We start from the raw sequence: 22238 nt of genomic DNA, 5'->3' as shown, positions 1-22238 counted from the left end.
TAGTTGTGATTGCTTAGCTTTGTGAGAGTTTGGAAGCTGATAACAGACAAAAAAGCCCCAATCCATGATGACCCCTGCCTTCTAGCATCTAACCTCATAGGGGAAATTGTACAGAAGAAAAGCAAAAGGCTTGTTTTTTCTGAAATTGATAAATATTGAACCATGTAGATACTTTGTGTCTTTTAAATATAAAAATTATTTTGTTTTTATTTGTTTATACTTAAAGCTTAGAATGTTCCAAATCAGCAAAACAAGGTTAAATTGAGGTTGTAATTTGCAAATCTGAAAATGCCTTTTGTATTCTTAGGGAAATCTTCCTCCAGGATATAAAATCAACCTGATTGATGTGGGGCTAGTTATTGAATATTTGATGGGAGGAACCTACAGATGCACCTACACAAGAAAACGCTTTAGAGCTATATACAATAGTCTCAGTGGGAACAATCGGGTATGTGGCAACTGGGTTACAAGACATGCTGATTTGTTTGTACATAATTAAAAAAAAATAGATATTTTTATGAAAAATTGGAGCTATGTTATTCTGTTCTTTATGTCAAGGGACTGTTCTCTTATAGGCTGTGATACAACATATGAGGGCAGCTGCAAGCTAGTTGTGATTGAGAACAAAAAAAATTTTATCATTTTCTTTCTTACTCCACCATATCCAAATTTCTTCTGGTATTTTCTCTCTTCCTAGAGGGGAAGAATGGGTGCCAAACACGCAGATTCCCTTGGGCGTGGGATGCAGATACTGTAACTTCTTGGCAGTTACACTAATTGCTTTACTATTTTGTGAGTTTAAAATAAATAAATAATAATCCTTCTTATGTAACCAATGAGAACACTAATTGTTGCTGTTATATAAGTTCATCACTGTTTAATTGCTCAACTTAGTATCTAGCTGTAAACAACTTGTTATATACTGTTTAGTAAGTAGATGTGAAGAAAGCAAGCCAAACCTCTTACTATCTTTGCTACAGCGATCTGGGCGAAATCCTTCAAACACTACTCCTCAGCTGTGTAAAAGCCATGAGCCTTTTGGCAACAGGGCAGACAAAAAGGAAAAAATGCGACATAACCACTTCATCAAAACAGCACAGCCATACAAACCAAAGGTACGGATGTTTTAAGGGGAAATTATTAGATTTATTTTTGAGCAGTTAAGAGTAGAAAATCTGGATGAAATCCAGGTGCAACTGAAGTGAATAGCAGTAGATTTGCTGACTTTAGTAAAGCTGGAATTTCAGCCTTTTGTAATTGCTTAAAAACACTTATAGGATTCTATAAGTAATGTTTGTATTAGTCTTACAGATAATCTCTGGTGTGCGAGTGAATAAAAAGCTCATCTATGGAACATTTCTGTCACTGGGGGGAACCTACATGGTTTTGTAGATGAAGCAGGATTTGGCCAGGGTATTTTAGAGGAATTTTCATGAGTTTCTTCCTTTCTATGTAGGCATGATAAATTACTGCATTTCATTTGATCTATAAAATCAAGGTAGTCCATTCTCACTGTTATTAAAAATGAATTGTACTTAACTGAAGATTGAAGCTGAAGAACAAAAATTCTATCTGCTTCTGAATTGCTCAGAACTCTTGACATTAGAGCACACAGTATTTTAATTCAGATTACATAATGATCAAATTTAGTGATATAAAAATCTAACTTCCTGATTTTATTTTAAAGATTGACACCGGTGCAGAAGAGGGAAAAAAGAAAAGAACCAAAGATGAAATAGTAGACATTGATGATCCTGAAACAAGACGTTTTCCTTATCCTCTCAATGAGCTGTTACTTTGGGCAGTGTTAATGAAGAGGCAGAAGATGGCCCTTTTCTTCTGGCAGCATGGAGAGGAGTCCATGGCAAAAGCCCTAGTTGCATGCAAAGTTTATCGTTCAATGGCATATGAAGCAAAACAAAGTGACCTTGTTGATGACACTTCAGAAGAACTGAAACAATATTCCAAGTAAATTACGTTTATATTTAAAATCTGTTCTTGGAATTTCCAATAAAAACAATGGGCTGTATAACTAACTGATTAAAACAACTCCATTAGCACATTCAAAGGAAGTTCCTTTTTGCAAAAAGGATTCAGTGTTACTCTAGTAAAAGTTAACTATTAGATATTGCTTGCTTAGAGAGATGTTAAAATCTGGTTTTATATTTAAATTAAAATGGACTGAATGTGCCGCTTGGAACAGTTTGACATTCTCATATACTGTTTTAGCAGCTACTTGTAGTCCATGTATGTTTTTTAATAGAAGCCAGAAATTTATGTTACAAATGCATCTAGCAGAAAGGGCAGGCAATAGGTCCAGTCAAACTATGTTCCTGGGAACTTGGTTACACAAGAAAATTCGACTCAAAATCTATACATACCAAGTGGTGTTTGTTTTGATGCTTTTTCTTTGCATTCTAGTGAGTTTGGTCAACTGGCAGTTGAACTGTTAGAACAGTCCTTCCGGCAAGATGAAACTATGGCAATGAAGTTACTAACATATGAGCTTAAAAACTGGAGCAATTCAACTTGTCTGAAGCTGGCAGTGTCATCAAGGCTTCGCCCATTTGTTGCTCATACTTGCACACAAATGTTGTTATCAGATATGTGGATGGGAAGGCTGAATATGAGGAAGAATTCATGGTATAAGGTAAGCGTCATCACTGTTTATCATTGGCATAAAAAAGGTCAACAGAATGTATATCTAGATGGAAGGAAAAATATGAGCTTAAATGCTTTCAGTATAAAGCTTTCACCACTGTAGCTTGTGTTAATAAATCCTGTGAAACTGTCTCCTAAAACATAATCAAAACTGGAATTATTTATTGTTAACTCTTCTTTTGACACTGTTGTCTTTTCAAATAAGGTACAGAAATACAAAAGGCAAAGAACAGGCAAGTAGTCTTTGATCATAGGCTTAAAGAGATCTTGTGAATACTAATCCCTTACTAAAAATATAGTGGTTAAAAAATAACAGACAGAAAACCCACTGTAAGAACATAGTTTCGTGCATTTTGGATTTTTACAGGCAACACAGACTTGATGTAGAAAAGCTTTCTATATATTCTATTTTGGAGGAAGAAGCTGAGCAAAGAAGGGCACAGAGTGAAACAAGGGTAGGCAAATCGGGGATAGGATTTCTGACAGTGCCTTTTGATACAGATCAATTGAACCAACATGAGAGTTGCATATATCTTTGAAGAGCTGTACCAAAAACTTACTGCTACTAGGAGTGTAGTGAAGTACATCTTCCCTACAAATTACCTACGAGCATAACTTAACTCGTGACCTACTAAAATCCTCATTGATAACTGATTAACAGTTTTCTTGCTTGCTTTGTAACCAGCTAATTGCAATAAATAGCTTTTATGTAATCCCGTCATACATACTGTAGCTTTCATTTTTCTACCACAAGTTGAATGACGACTCCCACTCACATCCTTTTAAAATATGCCTTGATAGTTTGTGGCTCTAGAGTTTCTGGGAGTGGATTAAAGAAAAAAGTTGATACAGAATTTCTCTGGATCCTCAGGCTCAGAGTACGTTCTTTCTAGCTGCTTTTAGGTCTAGAATTGATTCGTTCCCTTTCCCGTTTCTAGAAGTGAAGGAATACTCTGTGTATGTCATCTTAGCCTCCTAAGTTTGTATGTAAGTAATAATAGCTAATTAGTTCCTACACCTTTATCCTCACTAACAGGCAAGGGCAATCTGGCTAGTATATTTTCAGCAAGAATATTTTATGTGTTGCTGTATTCTTATATTTTAACCTAACCGTGAACCATTTGAACTTAATCTTCATCTTTTTCAGGTGATATTGAGTATTTTACTCCCTCCCGCTATACTTCTGTTGGAATATAAGACTAAGGCTGAAATGTCACATATTCCTCAGTCTCAAGATGCACATCAAATGGCAATGGATGACAGTGAAAACAACTTCCAGAATGCAGCAGATGAAATACCAATGGTAATGGTGATGGATAATAATAATTAAAAAAACCCTAATTTAGAGTAAATAATTGTATTTTTCAATTAAATCTCCAAATGCATACCTTTCTGTACATGAAGCTAAGAATCCTTTCATTTTAGGAGGTGTTTAAAGAAGTGAGGATCTTGGACAGTACCACAGAGAAGCATGATATGGAGACCCCAGCAAAACCTAAAAGGCTTCCAATTACACAGAAGTTTTATGCATTTTATCATGCGCCAATTGTGAAGTTTTGGTTTAATACTGTGAGTTTTCTACTGTGTAATATGTGGGTATTTGGGTTCTTTCTGTAACATAGCTCTGTGACTTGCATCAGTTTGTGCTTTGTTTAAAACTGGAATTGAGAAGTACTTGATTCTGAAAAAAATACACATGCAGTGCTTAGCATTTTTAATGTTCATGAGGTTGGCTTTGAAAAATAGTAATTTTTTATGCTAAGATTAATTAGTGTGAAAATTTTTATTCTGGCCTGAGTAATTAAGTTCATCATTCATTTGAAGGAATTCTGTATTTATTTATAGGATCAAAAGTCTTAATGCCCTGACTTTAGAAAGTTATTCTGCAAACTTCTGTTCTAAGTACAGTTCCCATATCAATAATAACTTTTCTGATTAAAGAGTTAAAATCATAGTTCTGTAACTCTACTTGAAGCTGTTATTTTATACATTTAAAAAAAAAACAAAAACACTTATTTATAAGAAATTAACTTCTGTAATTGTATGTATAATTTTCCTTGCTGTTTTTAGTTGGCATACTTAGGATTCCTCATGCTCTACACATTTGTGGTCCTTGTAAAAATGGAAGAAGTACCCTCTGTCCAGGAGTGGATTGTTATAGCTTACATTTTCACATCAGCAATTGAGAAAATTCGTGAGGTATGTCTCTAATAGTCTGTGATTTTATTTTTGTGTCAATTACAACAGCATGCTTCAAACTATGGTAATAAACAAGACACTCTTAGAAACTGTAAGAATCTGAGTATGTGGTGCATATATGCAGTTCTGTAAGAATTTTTCAGTGGGAGAGGGAAAGCTGTGCTAGCTGTGCATTTCAGGTGCAACTGAGAGACAGGAAGTAGGGCTTTTTTTCACCACAGTAATTGCCTGGAGGAAAAACAAAAACAATAAAATCAACAAAAAAACACCTCCCAAGAAAATAACAAATAAAACAATTCCTTCGAAACTTGTTCAGACAGAAGGAAGCACTGTTCCCTTGTCATAGTTATGAAGCTGGCACAGTTAAATGCTATTCTTTGGATTCCTCAGTGCAAAACTCAAATAGGTGTTTAGGTCCACTCAAATAGGTGTTTTATTTTTGCAAGTATAAAATTTTCCAAATGTGATTCATCTGTTCCGGTGGTGTTTTATTTGGACTGAATGTGAGCAGACCTGTTTATTTTTATATTGCAGATTTTTTTTATGTCAGAAGCTGGGAAAATTAATCAGAAGATTAAAGTGTGGTTCAGCGATTACTTCAATATTAGTGACACAGTTGCTATTGTCACTTTCTTCATTGGATTTGTTTTAAGATTTGGAGCAAAGGGGAATTTTGGTGAAAACACCTATAGAGAAAATTACGTATTTGTTGCTGGAAGAATAACATACTGTCTCAATATAATCTTTTGGTACGTGCGATTACTGGATTTTTTAGCTGTAAACCAGCAGGCTGGGCCTTACGTTATGATGATTGGAAAAATGGTAAGGAAAATTCTACTTTTGTCTTTTTGACTGAAATTCCTTTTTCTTGCCACATTTGTTTATAACTTCTCAGTTTTATTTCAAAACATGTTGTTTATCCTGTTGTATACGTCAACAGTTCAGTGTGTAGAATTAGCTAACTGGAATCTAACTTAATGTGTTTCAAAACAAACCCTGTTAGAAGTTATCTTTATTATGGAACTTTCTCTGTCATGGATCTATAAAAAGAGGATGATCTTCCTTTTGAACTCTGTTGAATGTCTGAGGCTTGAAAGAATATCACAGTACTCCTTACTTGGTTAATCTAGAATTGCTTCCCTTTTGGCTTTGAAATATATTTGTACTCCTCGGGGTTTTCTTGACTTTGTGCTATCTACTACAAGATTCAACTTTATAAGTATCTTAACTTCCCTTTAAGTGAGCTGTTCTAAATGTTTTTGGGTTGCTTTCTACAATTGCTTTTAAAATTAGATACTCCCCACAGACTTCTTCTCTTACAGTTGTGTGTACGCTCACACTCTGCTACATGTGACAATGTAGCCTTTAAATTTTCTTTCTTCCATCCTGGTAGAATGTTATTTGGTACGTTAGCTGATGTCCAACACTGAGGTCTACGCCAACTGTGTTCATCACCAGTCGTATAGTGTAGTTGTGTTTTGTTGTGTGACAGCATGTTTTCAGGCAAGCGGTTGATGAATGGTGGCTACCAAACCAGAATTAACACAGCTGGAGTAGAGGTAGAATTCTACAATGAGATTGAGAAAAGTGATCAATTAAAGTCATAAGAGGAGAAACGAAGAACATGTGACAGTGTTTTAAGCCCATATATATGAAGGGGTTTTCCCACTTCCCCTAAAATGGTTTCTACAAAGTTAAATGCTGTCATTCTTTAAAATGTGTCAAGCTGCTTGTTTTCTCAATTTGATTTCTTGCCAGTAGCATAAGTTCTGTTTTCTCAGTCCTTTCTCAGTCCCTCAGAAGCTACAGATACATTTTGTATTGCTGTTCGCTGAATTCAGGAAATAATACTTCTTCATCAGCTGCTGCTCTTCCACATAATGAGTATTTGAGTTAAAAAGAAAATAGCTTTTGGCTAAGAACAGTAAACATTCTATAAGAAAAGAGAGGAAAAAAATGAAGTTTTGTACAGGGTTTGCTATTTAGCAAAATTTTCTGACTGTAATGCAAGCATCTTAGACTTGTCCTTAAACAACACAAAGAATTCATCAAACTTATGCTGTCAGTGTAAATATGTTTAAAGTTGTGAAACCCTAATTTTGACCCTGTGTTTTAATTGACATGTATGCGTGTGTGTATATATAATAATAATATAATAATATTACTTTTGTGTAGGTGGCCAACATGTTTTACATTGTGGTGATTATGGCACTCGTACTGCTTAGTTTTGGTGTTCCCAGGAAGGCCATATTGTACCCTAATGAGGCGCCATCTTGGACTCTTGCTAGAGATATTGTATTTCATCCATACTGGATGATTTTTGGTGAAGTGTATGCCTACGAAATTGATGGTAAGACTCTGAAGCAAGTAAGATGGCTTATTCTGATAATATCTTCTTAAGATTTCATTTTATGACATTAAGTGCCCGGTGCTGTTGATGTAGATTCCATTCATTGGATTATTGTCACTTGCAGCTATGTGACTTCTTGATTTGACTCTTCCACTATACTTTATAAAGCTTAAATAGCTGAGAATTCTACTTAAGTGGGGTTTCTAAAAGGCTATTCCTAACAGTATTTTGGCATTTTTCCACACAGATACCTTGCCATAATTTTTGGCTGTTTTGATACTATGCTATTTCTTTTTCTTCTTCTTATGTATGTGTATTTCTTCTTATATATATGTATTTATTTTAAAAGCAATAATTTAAGTATACCATGGTAGTAACTGAGAACTGTCTCCTGTATCTACTTCTATATTCCTAATTACATACGGGTATTTTGAATTGTAGAACAGTGCATGTTGGTTATTGTACAGTCTTTGATCTTTTTTCCTGTTTAATATCTGCTATGAGTTCTAAAAGTTGTACCTGTTATGCTTTTTTTTCCCCCAACTCAGTTTGTGCAAATAATTCTGAGTCGCAAGTTGCTCATCTGTGTGGGCCAGGAACATGGTTGACCCCATTTCTTCAAGCTGTCTACCTCTTTGTACAGTACATAATTATGGTTAATCTCCTTATTGCATTTTTCAAGTAAGTATATGGGGTAATTACTTATTTTTGCTAATCCTTTGATATACTAATTTCACTTTAATAATGGTAAGATAAGAACTATTACCAGTTTGAGGCAATTCAATTTGGTGTAAAGATTTTCACGTTCAAAAGTTGATCTTTCTCACTGCAAACAACATGACAAGGTAGGGAGATTTGTGATGTGACTAATGTGTCATATCTATGAGACTGAAGGGAATGAGATTTTTATCCTCACTTGGAAAGTATTTTATAATTTCTTTTCTTTGAAAGGAAATAGGGTTGTTTCTGGATCAGTATATTGACTCGTGTTCCTAAATTCATTTAAATCTCCCTTCAACTGAGTTCAGTTGTAGGGTAATTTAAGTTTATTGGAATTATCTGCAAGTATTTTATGTTTGGGAATAAGCAGCTTGCTAACACCAAGGGATGATAGGCTGCAGAAATAATGTGGACTGATTTAAAAATAAATAAATAAATAAATTCAAAACTGTTGAGTGGCAAATACTTTTTGACAAATTTTCAGTTGATCTCAATGCCTTCAATTTTCGAGGAGGGGTACTGAGATGATGCCAGATGAGGGATTTCTAATTTTCTCCCTGCTTTGGAGCATGATCTTTTCTTGAATGTTTACAGCTTCCACTGCTATTACTTGTGCAGTGAAAGGCAAGTTTGTGTTTTCCTTTCTTAACTAAGTAGCCTTAGGACTCAAGATTGTTGAAGGATTTTTATTTTATTGTTTTATTGTTTTGTTTAGTTTTTTAAACACTTTGACAGCAAGCACTAAAAAAGCAACAAAACTTGAATTGTTAAACGCTTTCCTTTTTTTTTTTCCTTTCAGCAATGTATATTTACAAGTAAAGGCAATTTCAAACATTGTATGGAAGTACCAACGCTATCATTTCATTATGGCCTACCATGAAAAACCTGTTCTGCCTCCACCACTTATTATTCTTAGCCATATGGCTTCCCTGTTGTGTTGTATATGCAAAAGAAGAAAGACAGACAAGACTTCAGATGGGCCAAGTATGAGCAGTTACTATTCTAAAAAAAAAAAGTTATGATTTTTATATGTTTAAAGCAGGAAAGTGCATTCTTGGTTAAAATGTGTATTCTAAACAAAAAGGAGAAACTGGACTTTGATAATCCTAGTGGGTCCTTTCTAACTCGGAATATTCTATGATTCTAAGTAACTTTTATTTTTTAATTGTCAGTTGTTGAGTAAGACTGATTCTGTGCAAAGTTTCGGTGTCTTTACAAAGTATAGTATGCAGCCCCAAGAATATCTGCATTTAGACTAAATTATAACTAAAACAAACAAGCCACCAAGATATCCCATTTTCTTTTTGTGTTAATGGGAAAATATGTATTTATAGAGATTGTGTGTGTGTATTTTTTCATGAAAACTGATCTTATTTCCTTTTGAAAATTAAAAAAAAAAAGTAAAAAAAATCATAATTATAAAATCCAACTAAGAAATATAAGGAATCTAGCCCATGCCTTAAAGAAAGAAGGTGTTGTGGGTATGAGGTGTGTAAATATCATTGTTCTTATTTTAGGCAAAGTCCTTGACTTTTTCTGCCTTTTTCTCTAACAAGGAAAGGAAGGGTTCTAGATTTCACTTTTTTGTTTTTCTTCTAATACCATTTGTAAGGTTGTGGCTATTAATCTCCATTGCCTTATACTGCTTTACTTCATATTCATCTTCTGAACTGTTTAATCTTTTCTTTAGAGCTCTTCCTGACAGAAGAAGATCAAAAGAAACTTCATGATTTTGAAGAGTTGTGTGTTGAAATGTATTTCAATGAGAAGGATGACAAATTTCATTCTGGAAGCGAGGAGAGAATTCGAGTCACTTTTGAAAGGTAACATTTTTTACAAATAAAATTCTGAATAGAGAGGCTTAGAACTTATGTGATTTTTAACTGCTTTGAGGAGATAACATGCAGTTCAATAAAAAAGTCCAAGTATTTGTGCAAACTTAAGATGGTGCCTTTTTGTTGCTATACAAAAGTTAATAATGTGACTTGTTTCCTGATATGCAGAATAGCACTGCCAGCACTTGGTAAGCTGAAGCAGTTGTAAGCCAAAGCATTTGAAAGCTTGCTGTAGGCCCTTTGTAGATGTGTACACTAACTCTGATAGAAAAATACGTATGAATATTGTATTAGAGAGAAGTCCAATGCTCTAGTTTATAGAATCCTGAAATCTTAGTGTTTTTTGTTTTGTTTTGTTTTTTTCTCTTCAGACAGGCAGAAAAAGTTACAAAGATATTCTGTTTGCTTATTGAAAAAAGTACCTTTCATAGCTCCTTCATAATTTGATTTTTCTTAGGGTGGAACAGATGTGCATTCAGATAAAGGAAGTTGGTGATCGTGTTAACTACATAAAAAGGTCACTGCAGTCTTTAGATTCACAGATTGGCCACCTACAGGATCTCTCTGCTCTAACAGTGGATACTCTGAAAACACTGACTGCACAGAAAGCTTCAGAAGCTAGCAAGGTTCACAACGAAATTACACGGGAATTGAGCATTTCAAAACACTTGGCACAAAACCTCATTGATGATGGCTCTCTAAGATCTTCTGTGTGGAAAAAGCACAGCATTGGAAATGTCTTCGGTTCTTTTCCTCAAGGAGGCCTTGAGAATAACAACGCTTTACTCTGTAACATTTCGATACGTGATGACAAAGAAGTCCAGCATAGGACAATTGGTCAGGAGTTGGCTCAAGCTGCCCGAAGAGAAGAAATAAACCTTCAAGAGGCAGGTTCCTCAGGCAGTGCCTTATTTTCCAATGTTGCTTCCCCTACAGAACTTCGCCAGCGAATACAGGCTTCAGAGATCTCAAAATCCTCTAGTAAAAGTAAAAAATTAGGCAATTCATCTAACAGTATGCCACATGTAACATCCCCAACAGCTAAATTTTTTGTTAGCACTCCATCTCGCCCCAGTTGCAAAAGTCAGCTGGATTCTTCAACAGAGCATGAAGAGACTGTTTGTTCTAAGGCTACAGAAGGAGATAATAATGTAGAATTTGGTGCATTTGTGGGTAAGTATAACAAAGTAGATTCTGAATGTCCTGAAGTCATAATTAGCTGCTCTTATCCTCTTGCTTCTGGCTCTGCTTGCCTTGCTTTCACTCAACCTTGTGTTGAAAATGGAGGATACATTAATTGTGGTTTTATTCATGATGAGAGTGACACTAATGATAACTACAGCTGCAGAGTTGACAAATGTGATCACCAGTCCTCTGTCAACTTATCGAAGAACAAACCCCAAACGAAGTTGTCTTTGTCAACTGGCGACTTGACGTCAACAGTCAACGACTCACATGGAAAATTGAATGTTAAAGATGAACTTTCCAAAAGTCAGCATGTCCATGCAATGGAACTACAAAACCAAGATTTATGTTCTAACATCCTTATGGGACTGCTTCATAAACTGTGGACCAAATCTAAACCACAAGGTTTGACTTATCAAGAATTGTATGGTATTTTGGGTGTATTCCGGTTGCAGGTGACTTTATTCTACCATTTTGCTCTGCTTTTTTTGCTTTTAACATCTCTAATTTCCCTATGTTGCTTGAACATTTTTATTTATTTATTTATTTTTAACTTAAAAATTACTATTTCTTTATAATTCTGTCACATAGACAATATTTTTCTGGACAACATTAACCAGTTGTTGAGTATAGCAGTTTTATGCAATCAGCTGCTCTGCAACTTGGTGCGGCCGTTGTAGATAAACTATGCAACTTATTATAAAGCTCATTTCACTTCATAAATTTAAAAATATTGTCTATTCCTTGGCTTAATTACAGAAGACTTCTTAGGCTGATGGAATCCTGGATGAATATCTTTGTGGTATCTATGTCAAACTGAGGGATCCTCCTATACTGTGTTTCTAAACACTGTTGTAATTGGGATCTTCCACTGTTGCTATGTATTTTTTTAGCAGTCCTTTCAGAAAGCTTCCAAAATCCCTTCATTAAATAACAGCATTATTAAATTTAATAATAATAATAAACCCTTAAATTTTGCTTACCACTAAAAAGTCGCATCTTCATATTTGAATGGTAAAACAGTGGCAGATTCATTGCAAAATACAGGTGTGGGTTTACTAACCGATTTCTGTGAAACAGACAAAGCTTTAAGCAGGTTCAGTGTATCTGGAATTGTTAAGTTGCCTGTTGAAGTGTTGTCTTGCCCCAGCGCAGGAATGTCTCTAATTCAAAGATGTGCTGAGGATGTAAAGTTTTAGTTTTTAGACAAGAGTTTACTACTGTGAAACTGAGAGTTCTAAGATGATGCCTACATACATCGCTTATAGATCTGTTACTGTAGGAAGAGTGTCTCTGCATTTGTGCATACTAACTGTTTATCATTTCCTCCTGATTTAAAGGAAGAATGCCACCTCCTTTTTTCTAATTCAGAAAGCAAGACTAAACAGAAGTACTGGATTCAGCGATCGTATAAATCTATCTAATCTGTGAATGTACTTCACCACTAATAACTTTAAATACTAACTATACTTATTTTACTGGAGCCAAATTTATACTGTATGTTGGTTTTTTTTTTATATCTAGCATTTTGAACATACTCTTCATTCTTACCATCCAGATTTTACAAAACTTCTGGGGCAGAGCAGCTTTCTATTATCAATCCAAGTTGGCTTTCATTCATTTCAAGGCCACGTGCTTGGTAAAGTCATGGAGAGTATTTCTTAAAACTGGGAGGATGAGGGGTATGTTTTAAAAGCTACCTCATAAAACTGCCTGCTTTTCCCTCATTTATCATGGCTGCATAAAAGCACTGAATGCAGACTGCCTGGTATCTTTCATGTGAGGAATGTACATTTAGGTAAAATCTGAAAAGGCTAATTTCACATTTTGAATTGTGGTAGTCCATGCAATGCAGGAAAAGCAGCAGTTTTGTATTATTATTTTGACAGATTGATTTTACTGTGTTTGGAAAATGTTCTCTGGTGCGTTCAGGCACACAGAAATTAGATGGTTTGCAGCCCTTTGCTATGATACAGTCTATTGCCATAGTCAGGACGTGGCCAATTGCCATTGATTTTAAATACTTTTTCAATTCACTGTGTCAAAGGTCACAGAGACAGCATGGAATTGCAGCGGTTCAAGGAGGCAGCAAGCAAAATTAAAGAAAGAAGTGCTGATATTGAGGTAAGTGTGGAAATTTGTATTGATTTATCATTTTTATTTTAACTTCACTGTGATTTGAAAATGTCTTAAGAACAAATACAGTGAAAGAGCTTTGCAAAATGCAACCTGGAAGGAATGCATCTCTTATTGTAAGCAATTGGGTGAAAGCTCATGCAGCCTTAAGTGTGCATCAGATACTGTTGCTTCATAATATGAAGAGCTTACAAAGCTGAAGTGAAACAACTGTAGATTAAAGTTAAGATCAAATTTTCTGTCCCGTAGTTAGTGGGTGATGCTTTCAAATGAAACATATGACGTGAAAATTTCAACATCAGCATTTAGGAAGATTTAAGTGATTTATAGTGATATTATACAGTGCAAGATGGTATGTGACTGAAGTAGTGACTGCAATTAACACAAAAATTATTATGATTTGAAGAAGAAAAGCCCTTTCTGGTAAACTTGTCTTCAGATAAATGATGTGTAATTATAGTTTGCTTAAGTAAAAGTATAAATAACTACTGTGAATTTATTAATCAGGATGAATCCGTATTCCAGATGCTTGTAGTGTACATGCACACATGTGCATGTGTGTGTATATATATATATATATATATATATATATTTATAAACTGAGTTTTTTTACTGCAGTGTTAAATTAATAAATCAATGAATCAGCCATAGAGCAGCTTGGTTACAGGTTAACTGTTTGCAGTTACCCCTCACTTGGGGAAGAGTCTGACTTAAGAATTGCCTAATGATCATTTGCAATGCCAATATTGCCAAGTTGCTCTTTCTATGCTTTCTGATAAGTGCAACATGTGACCAAAAGGCTTTGTGTGTGTGTATTTTGATGCTCCTATTAATAATGTTAACAATTTGATGTTAACAATTGGTCTTTTTCTAAAGGAGCAACAGGAAGACTTCAAAAAAGCCATACTGGAGGGCATAGAGACTACCAGGCTGCAAGTAAGTAAAGAAGGTTTCCATTTATTAGAGACAATTTTCAACAGAGAGCGAATGTATTCTTTACAGCGAGGATGGGGAACACTGTTTCTGTAGGTCAATTATCTGTAAAGGAAAGATATTTTGTCTGAGCCTTAATTTCTCTTTGGAAACTGTCATTTTTTCCTGAAAGCTTTACTGTCACTCATGAGTTAGAAAACTGTGGTTGGGCCAGATATAGCAAGTAGATATTCAGAAAGTTGGTAACTAAGAAATGTGTCTGTGAGGAGATTCAGTTCATAAAATGTAGATTTTTGTGGCAAAACTTAAATGTTATTTTTATTTTCAGTGGCTTCTTTAAACTGAACTTTAGTTTCTGTCTTAGCCAAGTTCTCAAATGAGAATAGGTAATTAATGAAGACGTGACAGAACAGCTGAATGTGATACTTGTAGAGATCCAGCATAATGTACATTTCTTGCAATCGTATCTTAACATTCTCTTTAAAAACATTCCTTCAGAATAGATCAGTAGTCTTGATAAGTCCCTGGAAATGTTAAGAGTTGATATTTACTGTGAAGAGTGCCAGCTGAAGTAAGTGTGACTTGAGCATTTTTGTGCAGAAAGGTGTTTGAGGTACATCTGGAAGTTTACAAAGTATCTGTACTTTTACTGTAGTTATAGGTCGTCCTAAAAAAGAAAAGTAGGCAGATTGAAGGAGCAGTAGCTTTAAACTGATATAAATGTGTGTGTGTTTCTTTTGTAGGGTCTTCAAACTGACTGTGGTCTCAGACAGTCTAGTTCTTGTGGTGGGTTTACCGACCCTTTGGCAGTCCATTCAGAACAATGTAAGTGTGTCATCTTTTCAGGTGACCTATTTTTTTTCACTCAGTTGTATTGACAGTGCATATTCCAGGAGGGTACAAAGGAGTCACAAAAAGTTAAACATGCCTGATTTTATGATGGGTGCCATTTGTATTCCTTGTGATAGATGTAGTTATGCCAGCTTAATTCCTGTTACCTTGAGCTTGCCACAACAAATAGCCAAATAGTTGTAAAAAGGTAAGGAATTTAGTCAGAACTGTTGGAATTTTGTGATGTTCACATAGGCAAGTAAATGAAATTCTTTATTCAATTATGAATCTTTTCATTTGTAGTAGCCAGCAAGAGTGGAAGAGCATCGAATGAAGACGCTCAGCAGGTGGACTCTAAAGCAGCTTTGCTGACGGTTTGTATTCTCTTCCTGCTTCATTGCTGCTGTTGCTTCTGTTGTTGTTGCTAATGTTGTCAAATAGAACAAGAACTGAAGGAGTAAAAGGAAAAGAAACAAAAGAATAACACTGATTTGTAGTCTCATTTGTTCAAGAAGATAACAGGAGGAAACTGTTTTTGCTGAGAGAAGTTGTTTCACATACTGTGAATATTCTGACTATGAAACTACGTGTTCCTTCCTGTTTAAATGAGCCTTTTGTTTAAAAATAAAAATGCTTCAAAAGAAAGGAAAAAAAAAAAGCTAAAAAAAAAGCCTTTTTTAAATTATTTTTTTTGTCTTTACCGTTCCTTACATGTATTTGAATATTTCCACCCAACTACAGTGTGGCCTAATGGGATCTTTCCAATAAACAGAGTGCACTGCAAGATCTTAAAATGTGTAACTCTCTCACCCTCACAATTAAATATAATATGTTCTCCTTACAAAACTAAAACTTTTTTATTTTTTATTTTTTTAATTATTATTTTTTTTCCCCCTTTGATTTAAAGGATTGGTTGCAAGGCAGACCTTCAAGTAGCAGTCAAATGTAAGTAACTTTTCTAGTAGTGGAGAAATTCCATTGCTCTTTCTCTCTATATGTTCTTTTTTCTTTTTGGTTTTTGTCTTTGTCCGTAGTGGTATTTGGTTGTGTTTAATGAAAAAACGAGGTTTAAGGATTTTCCTAATAAATAACTGAATGTGTTCACTGGAATACTGTGACCGGTTCTATTTAAATTAATGGGGTCACATCAAAGGGCAAAATGTTCTCACATGAAAATGTTTGTATTGACGCTTGTTTGGGAGCTGACTTCTTGGTGAAGGTCTTTACCCAACCTTTCCAACTTGTAAACCTCTGAAATGGTGCCATAATTGCTGTTGTTAACAATTATCCCCTGAGTTAACTGTTAAAACCATTACCTTGTTAATCTGATAACAGAAGTGTTAGCTGTTGTGAACCAATGTAATTAAAGCACTTCTGTGAGAATGAGCTCTTGTGATGCAAACTTTGCATAATGTTGTACGTGACTGGGTAGTATTTAAAGTATTGCTCTAAAGCTGTGAGATTACTTAACAGCCTCCCATTACCATTTCGTAATTAAGCAGTAGCGCTGCCCTTGAAAAATAGGGTAAAGGCACTACTGTCAGTTTGACAAGGTGACCTAGGATGAAGTGTTAGAATTTCTGAATGTAAAGCAAGTTCTTAACAAACAGTGACAGCTGCTTTTTTGGCATTTCACAGGGCTTCTGAAGAAGATGCATTGAATGGTACGTTGATCATTTCTTCTGTAGATAAGCTGGGAGCTTTTTCATATCAACAAGCCTCTGAGAATATTTTTTGGAGCAAAGGGACAGATAGCTGTGATCACTTTAAGTAATAGTCTACTGCCAGGTACTACAGTCTCTTCTGATGTATTGAGGTGCTTAATTTTCTGTGTAGCGTCTTTTTCAAAGCTCTGACCACGTGAAAAGGTGGTCTTTGTGCACGGTTGTTTCAATACACAATGCAGATGTTGGGCAGTTTGTCTCATAGTTTCTGTTCTCTCTCAGGCATTGCTTCTCCTTTCAAGCCTATCATGGATATCAACTATTACTACTCAGGTCAGTGCCTCTTATTCATAAGTATTCATATTTTTAATGACACTTGTTAGGTCCTTAAAATCTGATGAATGCTTTTATTTTTTTCCAGCTGTAGAAAGAAATAACTTGATGAGGTTATCACAGAGCATTCCTTTCACTCCTGTGCCTCCAAGGGGTAAGAATTTCTAACTAATGTTAGTGGGTGAAGGGAAGAGGGTCAGAGTTCAAACAACTGGATTAATGTGCTCTTTTGGAGAAGAAAACACAAAGCAAACCCTGTCCAGATTTCTCGTACAGCCAATTTCACACTTAGTTGTAGCAACTTTAATGTAGATAGTGAACTGAAATAGTGTCTGTCTTGCAACACTCAAAAAATAAATGTGTGACATTCTCTACAGCAGGTTATTTGCTGTTATATGAAGCCTAAATCTGGCTGTGCTTGTCTTCAGAAATGGTGATACATTTTTATGAAAAGGCATTCTGGAAGGACTCCTTTAGATTAAGAATTGTATTGACTTGTTTAAAGTGTGTGTAAGCATTTATTCAGTGTTCTAAATGTAGTCTGAACAGAATGCTGTTTTAGTAGGGGCATTAGTAGTTCTAATCAGAGGGATCAAAACTTTGTGCTTCTGTGTTGCTGATATGACTGAAATTGGAGAGAAATTCCGGCCAGCTTGTCTAAATTTTATTTTTTTTTAAATAATTTAGAGTGTTAGTAACAATTTCACATGTTGCAATCTAAGATCCCAGAGATATTAAATGCTTCGGTTTTATACCTCAAAGTTAAAGGTGCTAATCGCTTTTTGTATTGTAACATAGGTGAACCAGTCACTGTGTATCGCCTGGAAGAAAGTTCTCCCAACATCTTGAACAACAGCATGTCTTCCTGGTCACAACTGGGGCTCTGTGCGAAGATTGAGTTTTTAAGTAAAGAGGAGATGGGAGGAGGTTTACGTCGAGCTCTTAAAGTTGTATGCACGTGGTCAGAATATGACATCCTGAAATCAGGACATCTTTATATCATCAAGTCTTTCCTTCCTGAAGTTGTGAACACTTGGTCAAGCATTTATAAAGAAGATACTGTGTTACACTTGTGCTTGAGAGTAAGTTTTATTCTTGTCATTTACTGAACATAGACGAGCATTGTGCTTAAGTTGGCTTGCTGTTCTCTGTGAGCTAAAGAGCCAAACAGACAAAAACCCTGCTCCATTATGGTTTAGTTAATCAAAAAGCTAAAAATCTTGAAGTATAGATGTAATTTAAAAAGCAAGCAATTTGGCAGTTACTGTTCTCTCTGCCTTTTCAACTGTGTAATGTTTCCTGTTATATAATACGGCAATAAAATATGGGCTTTGAATTCTAGGAAATACAGCAGCAGAGGGCAGCACAGAAGCTCACCTTTGCTTTCAATCAAATGAAGCCCAAATCCATTCCACACTCCCCACGGTGAGTATTCTTTGCATGTTTTTGATATAGAAGAATGTCTACAGAGTTATGAAGATGTCAATCAAATATATTAAGATGTTGATTTATATGTTTCAGAATGTTATGAAGAATGTAATAAGTATCAACTCGGCAATGTTTATATTGATATTTTCTTGCAGTAATTCTAGGTTTGTGTGATAATATACATGATTTGATAAAATAATTTCAAATGTTTTAAATAAGTAAATCAAATAGTTATTCATTAGTTATGGTATGCTTGTAATTTATTTTGGAAATATGCTCATAATATTCTTTTTACCAGGTTCCTGGAAGTTTTCCTGTTATATTGCCACTCTGCTGGGCAGTGGTTTGCAGTTGAAGAGTGCATGACAGGAGAGTTTAGAAAATACAACAACAACAATGGTGATGAAATAATTCCAACTAACATGCTAGAGGAGGTTATGCTGGCTTTCAGCCATTGGACATATGAATATACAAGAGGGGAATTGCTTGTACTAGATCTGCAAGGTAATGTCCCTGTTTTGAAACTGGGGTAAAGGACCAAGGAAAGATGTATGATGTATATGGGTCTCTCTCACAGAATCATAGTATATCCTGGGGCGGAAGGAACTGATAATGACCATTGAATCCAAGTCCTGGGCTCACTTGTAATCGCATTTTATTAAGGCTTCTTATGCTGGTAGTAAATAATGAGCAGTATTTAGTGCGTTTTGATCTAGTTAATCTGAATTGGTGGTGAGCTTATTGAGCATGGCACTTGATGCTAGAGCACTAAAGAGAATATAGGTGTATACAAGATTTACTACTGATAAGCACCGTAAAAATAGTATGTCTGTAGACACATTTGAGTAGCAGTAATATAGCAAGCTGTGCTTATACTGAACTGTGTGCCACATATTCTGTCTGTGAGAAGTTCTATGTAAGAAATTTCTCTCAGGTGAAAATCAGTTAAGAATTGCAGACACAAAAGTAGTGAAGGAAACCTGAGAGGTACAACCTACTTAAGAGCAATTCGTGTAAGAATAAACAGTGTCCTGTACTGCTTGATTCCTTCTGCCTTCGTTCTTGGGAAAGCTGAGAAGTCATAGCTGACAGTGCCAAGGCTTTTCAATATTAATGTGCTGATGTAATATATTAATCTGACTGTTTCCTCCTGTGCATCTGAAGGTGTTGGTGAAAATTTGACAGATCCGTCTGTGATAAAAGCTGGAGAAAAAAGGTGAGATTGAAGGAAAGTGTAAAGAACAATATACTTGTTTGTTTGTTTGTTTGTTTCCTGGAGAACACAGCCTGTGTTTCTGTGCCCTTTATTTCTAAGGTCATATGATATGGTGTTTGGTCCGGCCAATCTGGGAGAGGATGCAATAAAAAACTTCAGAGCGAAGCATCACTGCAATTCCTGCTGCAGGAAACTGAAACTCCCTGGTAAGGGCAGCTACTGTGCTTTTTATGAGACTCTCATGTATCATGGCATGCAGTGTGACGTATAATTTAGCAGTTGTGTCATGCCATGAAAGTAGATGAGGTAATAAACATCAGTTTTGTGTTTTTACTTTTAAAAAGATGCTTTATTTTAAGGAAAAAAAAAGTCTGAAATGAAGGATTTATTTCAAACTTTAACAGTGTGTGTATATTCTGTATTTGTATGCACAATATTTGAGGCTGGTAGGCTGGACTGATCTGGAATTCAGAAGGTAAAATAGAAAAGGTCATTTAAAAACAAAATTCATAGAATTGTAGAACCATTTTTCTTGAAAGGGCCATTTAATTGTCATTTAGTCCAACTCCTTGTATTGAACTGGGACCCTGGTGCAGCCTGACCTTGAGTTTCTCCAAGGGAGAGGCACTCACTGCCTCTTTGGACAACCTTTGCCAGTACCTAACCACCATTATTGTAAAATCTTCTTCCTTATAACCAGTCTACATCTCCCTTTCTTTAGTTTGAAACCACTTCCTCCTGTCCTGTCACAACAAACCTTGCTAAGAGTCTTTTCTTTCAGCCTCCCTTTATATAGTGAAAGGGTGCTCTTGGGTCTCCCTGGAGCCTTCTCTTCTCCAGGCTGGACAGCCCCATGTCTCTCAGCCTGTCCTCGTGGGGGAGGTGTTCCATCCCTTGTGACCCTCTTCTGGACATTGTTTGAGCTATTGCTCCTGGTAAACTTGAAACAGATAATAGAAGAATCCATTTTTCCCTTAAAAGTCGACTTAATACTTGCTGTGTATCTATAAATAGGTCCCGTTACTTTTTAAAGCAGAGCTTTAGGCTTCCCATTGCATGTATGTTAAAAAGCATCCATTCTTAGCACTGAATGTGTTTGAGGAATTCTTACTTACAAGTCCGTATGTATTCAGTTATTTGAAAGACTTTTATGCTTCATTGATCCTGCTCTACAAAGCGACAGTGACCAATATGACTTTATGTTGTTTGTACAGATCTGAAGAGGAACGATTACACACCCGACAAGGTTATATTTCCTCAGGATGATTCCCCTGAACTAACAATTCAGCCTGGAAGCTGCACCAAAGAATCAGATTCAGCTAATTCTCTTCGTTTGATGCTCTAATGATGTGATCAAATCGGTGGCTTCATCCAAACATCACGGAATGTCACAAAGCTGTCACTTATCTTTCGTTCACCCTGATTAAAAGATGCATCAAAACAAGAATTACTGTGTTATAAGTGAGATTTTGGCTGGTCCATATTCTAAGGACCCAACAACTTGTGATAACCATCTTCAGAGATCAGATTGGCAGCTGGTTGTTTTAGAGGTTGAATTATGATGAGTATTTATGGTATGTTTTTAAAAGGGGCTTTTTAGCAGAAGGTTTATTTTTAATTTTGTATTGGTTTAGTGGAGGATTTTCTCTCCGTAGTCCTGTGGTGTGCAATATGCCTTCAACCAAAAGGATTTTGGTAGCTGATGTTTTAAGGTAAAGCGTTTGTCTGTTTGGCAGCTATCTTACTGTCATTTGGAAAAGGATTGGAGAAAGCACCTACCTCTGTGATGCCAGAGCATTCTTGGAGCGTGTTTGGAAGTGTTCCGCTATTGTTTTCTCACCAGATGACTTGCAGTCTGGCCTTTTGGAGAGGGCAGAGCCAAATGAGGGTGTGTATGTGACGCCAGTAGGCTGAGGTTGAAGGTAGGAACTTGATCTGTTCCAATAGAGAGAGTCTTCTGGATCAAGATTCAGCTTCGTAGCTGTAAAACTGTTTATTTTTTGTGGAATAGAGCCCTAATTGTGCAGAATGAGATTTCTTGTTTTATACATTTCAGTTTTCTCACGTCACCATCGAATAGTAACAAACAAAGCCATGATAGACTGGTATAATCATCTTAAATGGAAGAAATAGTTCGTACTGGTCCAAATAAGTTGCCTTGTGAGAACACAAGTTGGAAGTGCTTTTTGTTGTACATAGTGACTGCTTCAGAAGTTACGCCTTCCAAAGATCTCGTCAAACCAGTGTATCAAAGCCGAATGTACACATAACTTTTAAATGTATTTAAAATTGTGTAGAAGACATCTTTAATGTTATGTTATTTGTGGTACTTATTTAAGAGAGACTAGGGTTGGATTAGCATTATGTAAAGTACGGGAGATTGCAATGCACCTTCATGCAAATAAAATATAATTTAACTGTCCCAAATATTGTTGAGCATTCAGCAAGAAAAATCTGTTGTCCAACTGAAGTTTCATGCTGCGATTTTTTTGTTACATAGGTACTAATTTGTAATTTTTAATTAAAAGGGCAGTATATAGCTCTATAAATTTTTTTATTCTGTAGTGTATCTTATAGATACAGACTTAAGGCACGAACACAATAGCTGTTTAAATGGTGTTTTATGTTTGACGGGGAAAGGTAAAATGTTATAAGGATATGATACTGTATACATTTTGTATATCATTAAATCTTCAAAGAATCTAAAATAAATCTATTCTTGTTTACAGACTCCTGCTGTCTGTCTT

The 22238-nt window shown here is 35.5% G+C and overlaps 1 protein-coding gene across 5 annotated transcripts in view; it reads left to right on the top strand.

The window, feature by feature from the left end:
• The window catches only part of TRPM7 (transient receptor potential cation channel subfamily M member 7), a 52746-nt gene extending 30525 nt beyond the window's left edge, over positions 1-22221 (top strand). For 2 of the 5 annotated variants that reach the window (XM_015872857.2, XM_015872855.3), the window contains 27 exons: positions 308-448; positions 981-1115; positions 1688-1968; positions 2422-2650; positions 3809-3964; positions 4087-4230; positions 4732-4860; positions 5395-5682; positions 7036-7210; positions 7759-7891; positions 8730-8914; positions 9621-9753; positions 10223-10938; positions 12998-13074; positions 13963-14022; positions 14763-14844; positions 15154-15224; positions 15758-15795; positions 16489-16514; positions 16797-16847; positions 16936-17001; positions 17646-17929; positions 18190-18272; positions 18574-18779; positions 19440-19491; positions 19591-19697; positions 20706-22221. In XM_015872857.2, the coding sequence (XP_015728343.2) occupies positions 308-448; positions 981-1115; positions 1688-1968; positions 2422-2650; positions 3809-3964; positions 4087-4230; positions 4732-4860; positions 5395-5682; positions 7036-7210; positions 7759-7891; positions 8730-8914; positions 9621-9753; positions 10223-10938; positions 12998-13074; positions 13963-14022; positions 14763-14844; positions 15154-15224; positions 15758-15795; positions 16489-16514; positions 16797-16847; positions 16936-17001; positions 17646-17929; positions 18190-18272; positions 18574-18779; positions 19440-19491; positions 19591-19697; positions 20706-20836 (4179 nt within the window). In that variant the 3' untranslated portion in view covers positions 20837-22221. Of the gene's footprint in view, positions 1-307; positions 449-980; positions 1116-1687; positions 1969-2421; positions 2651-3808; positions 3965-4086; positions 4231-4731; positions 4861-5394; positions 5683-7035; positions 7211-7758; positions 7892-8729; positions 8915-9620; positions 9754-10222; positions 11356-12997; positions 13075-13962; positions 14023-14762; positions 14845-15153; positions 15225-15757; positions 15796-16488; positions 16515-16796; positions 16848-16935; positions 17002-17645; positions 17930-18189; positions 18273-18573; positions 18780-19439; positions 19492-19590; positions 19698-20705 lie in introns of those variants that run through there. The other 3 variants (XM_085515443.1, XM_085515442.1, XM_085515444.1) reach the window with 2 other exon arrangements.
• The last annotated feature ends 17 nt before the right edge of the window (positions 22222-22238 follow it).

This window comes from Coturnix japonica, chromosome 14, assembly GCF_054131305.1.
Source record: "Coturnix japonica strain WE chromosome 14, WE-NBRP24, whole genome shotgun sequence".
In the NCBI taxonomy this organism is placed as follows: domain Eukaryota; kingdom Metazoa; phylum Chordata; class Aves; order Galliformes; family Phasianidae; genus Coturnix; species Coturnix japonica.
Note: the sequence above shows the minus strand (reverse complement) of the source record. Positions and strands in the feature narration are given on the sequence as shown.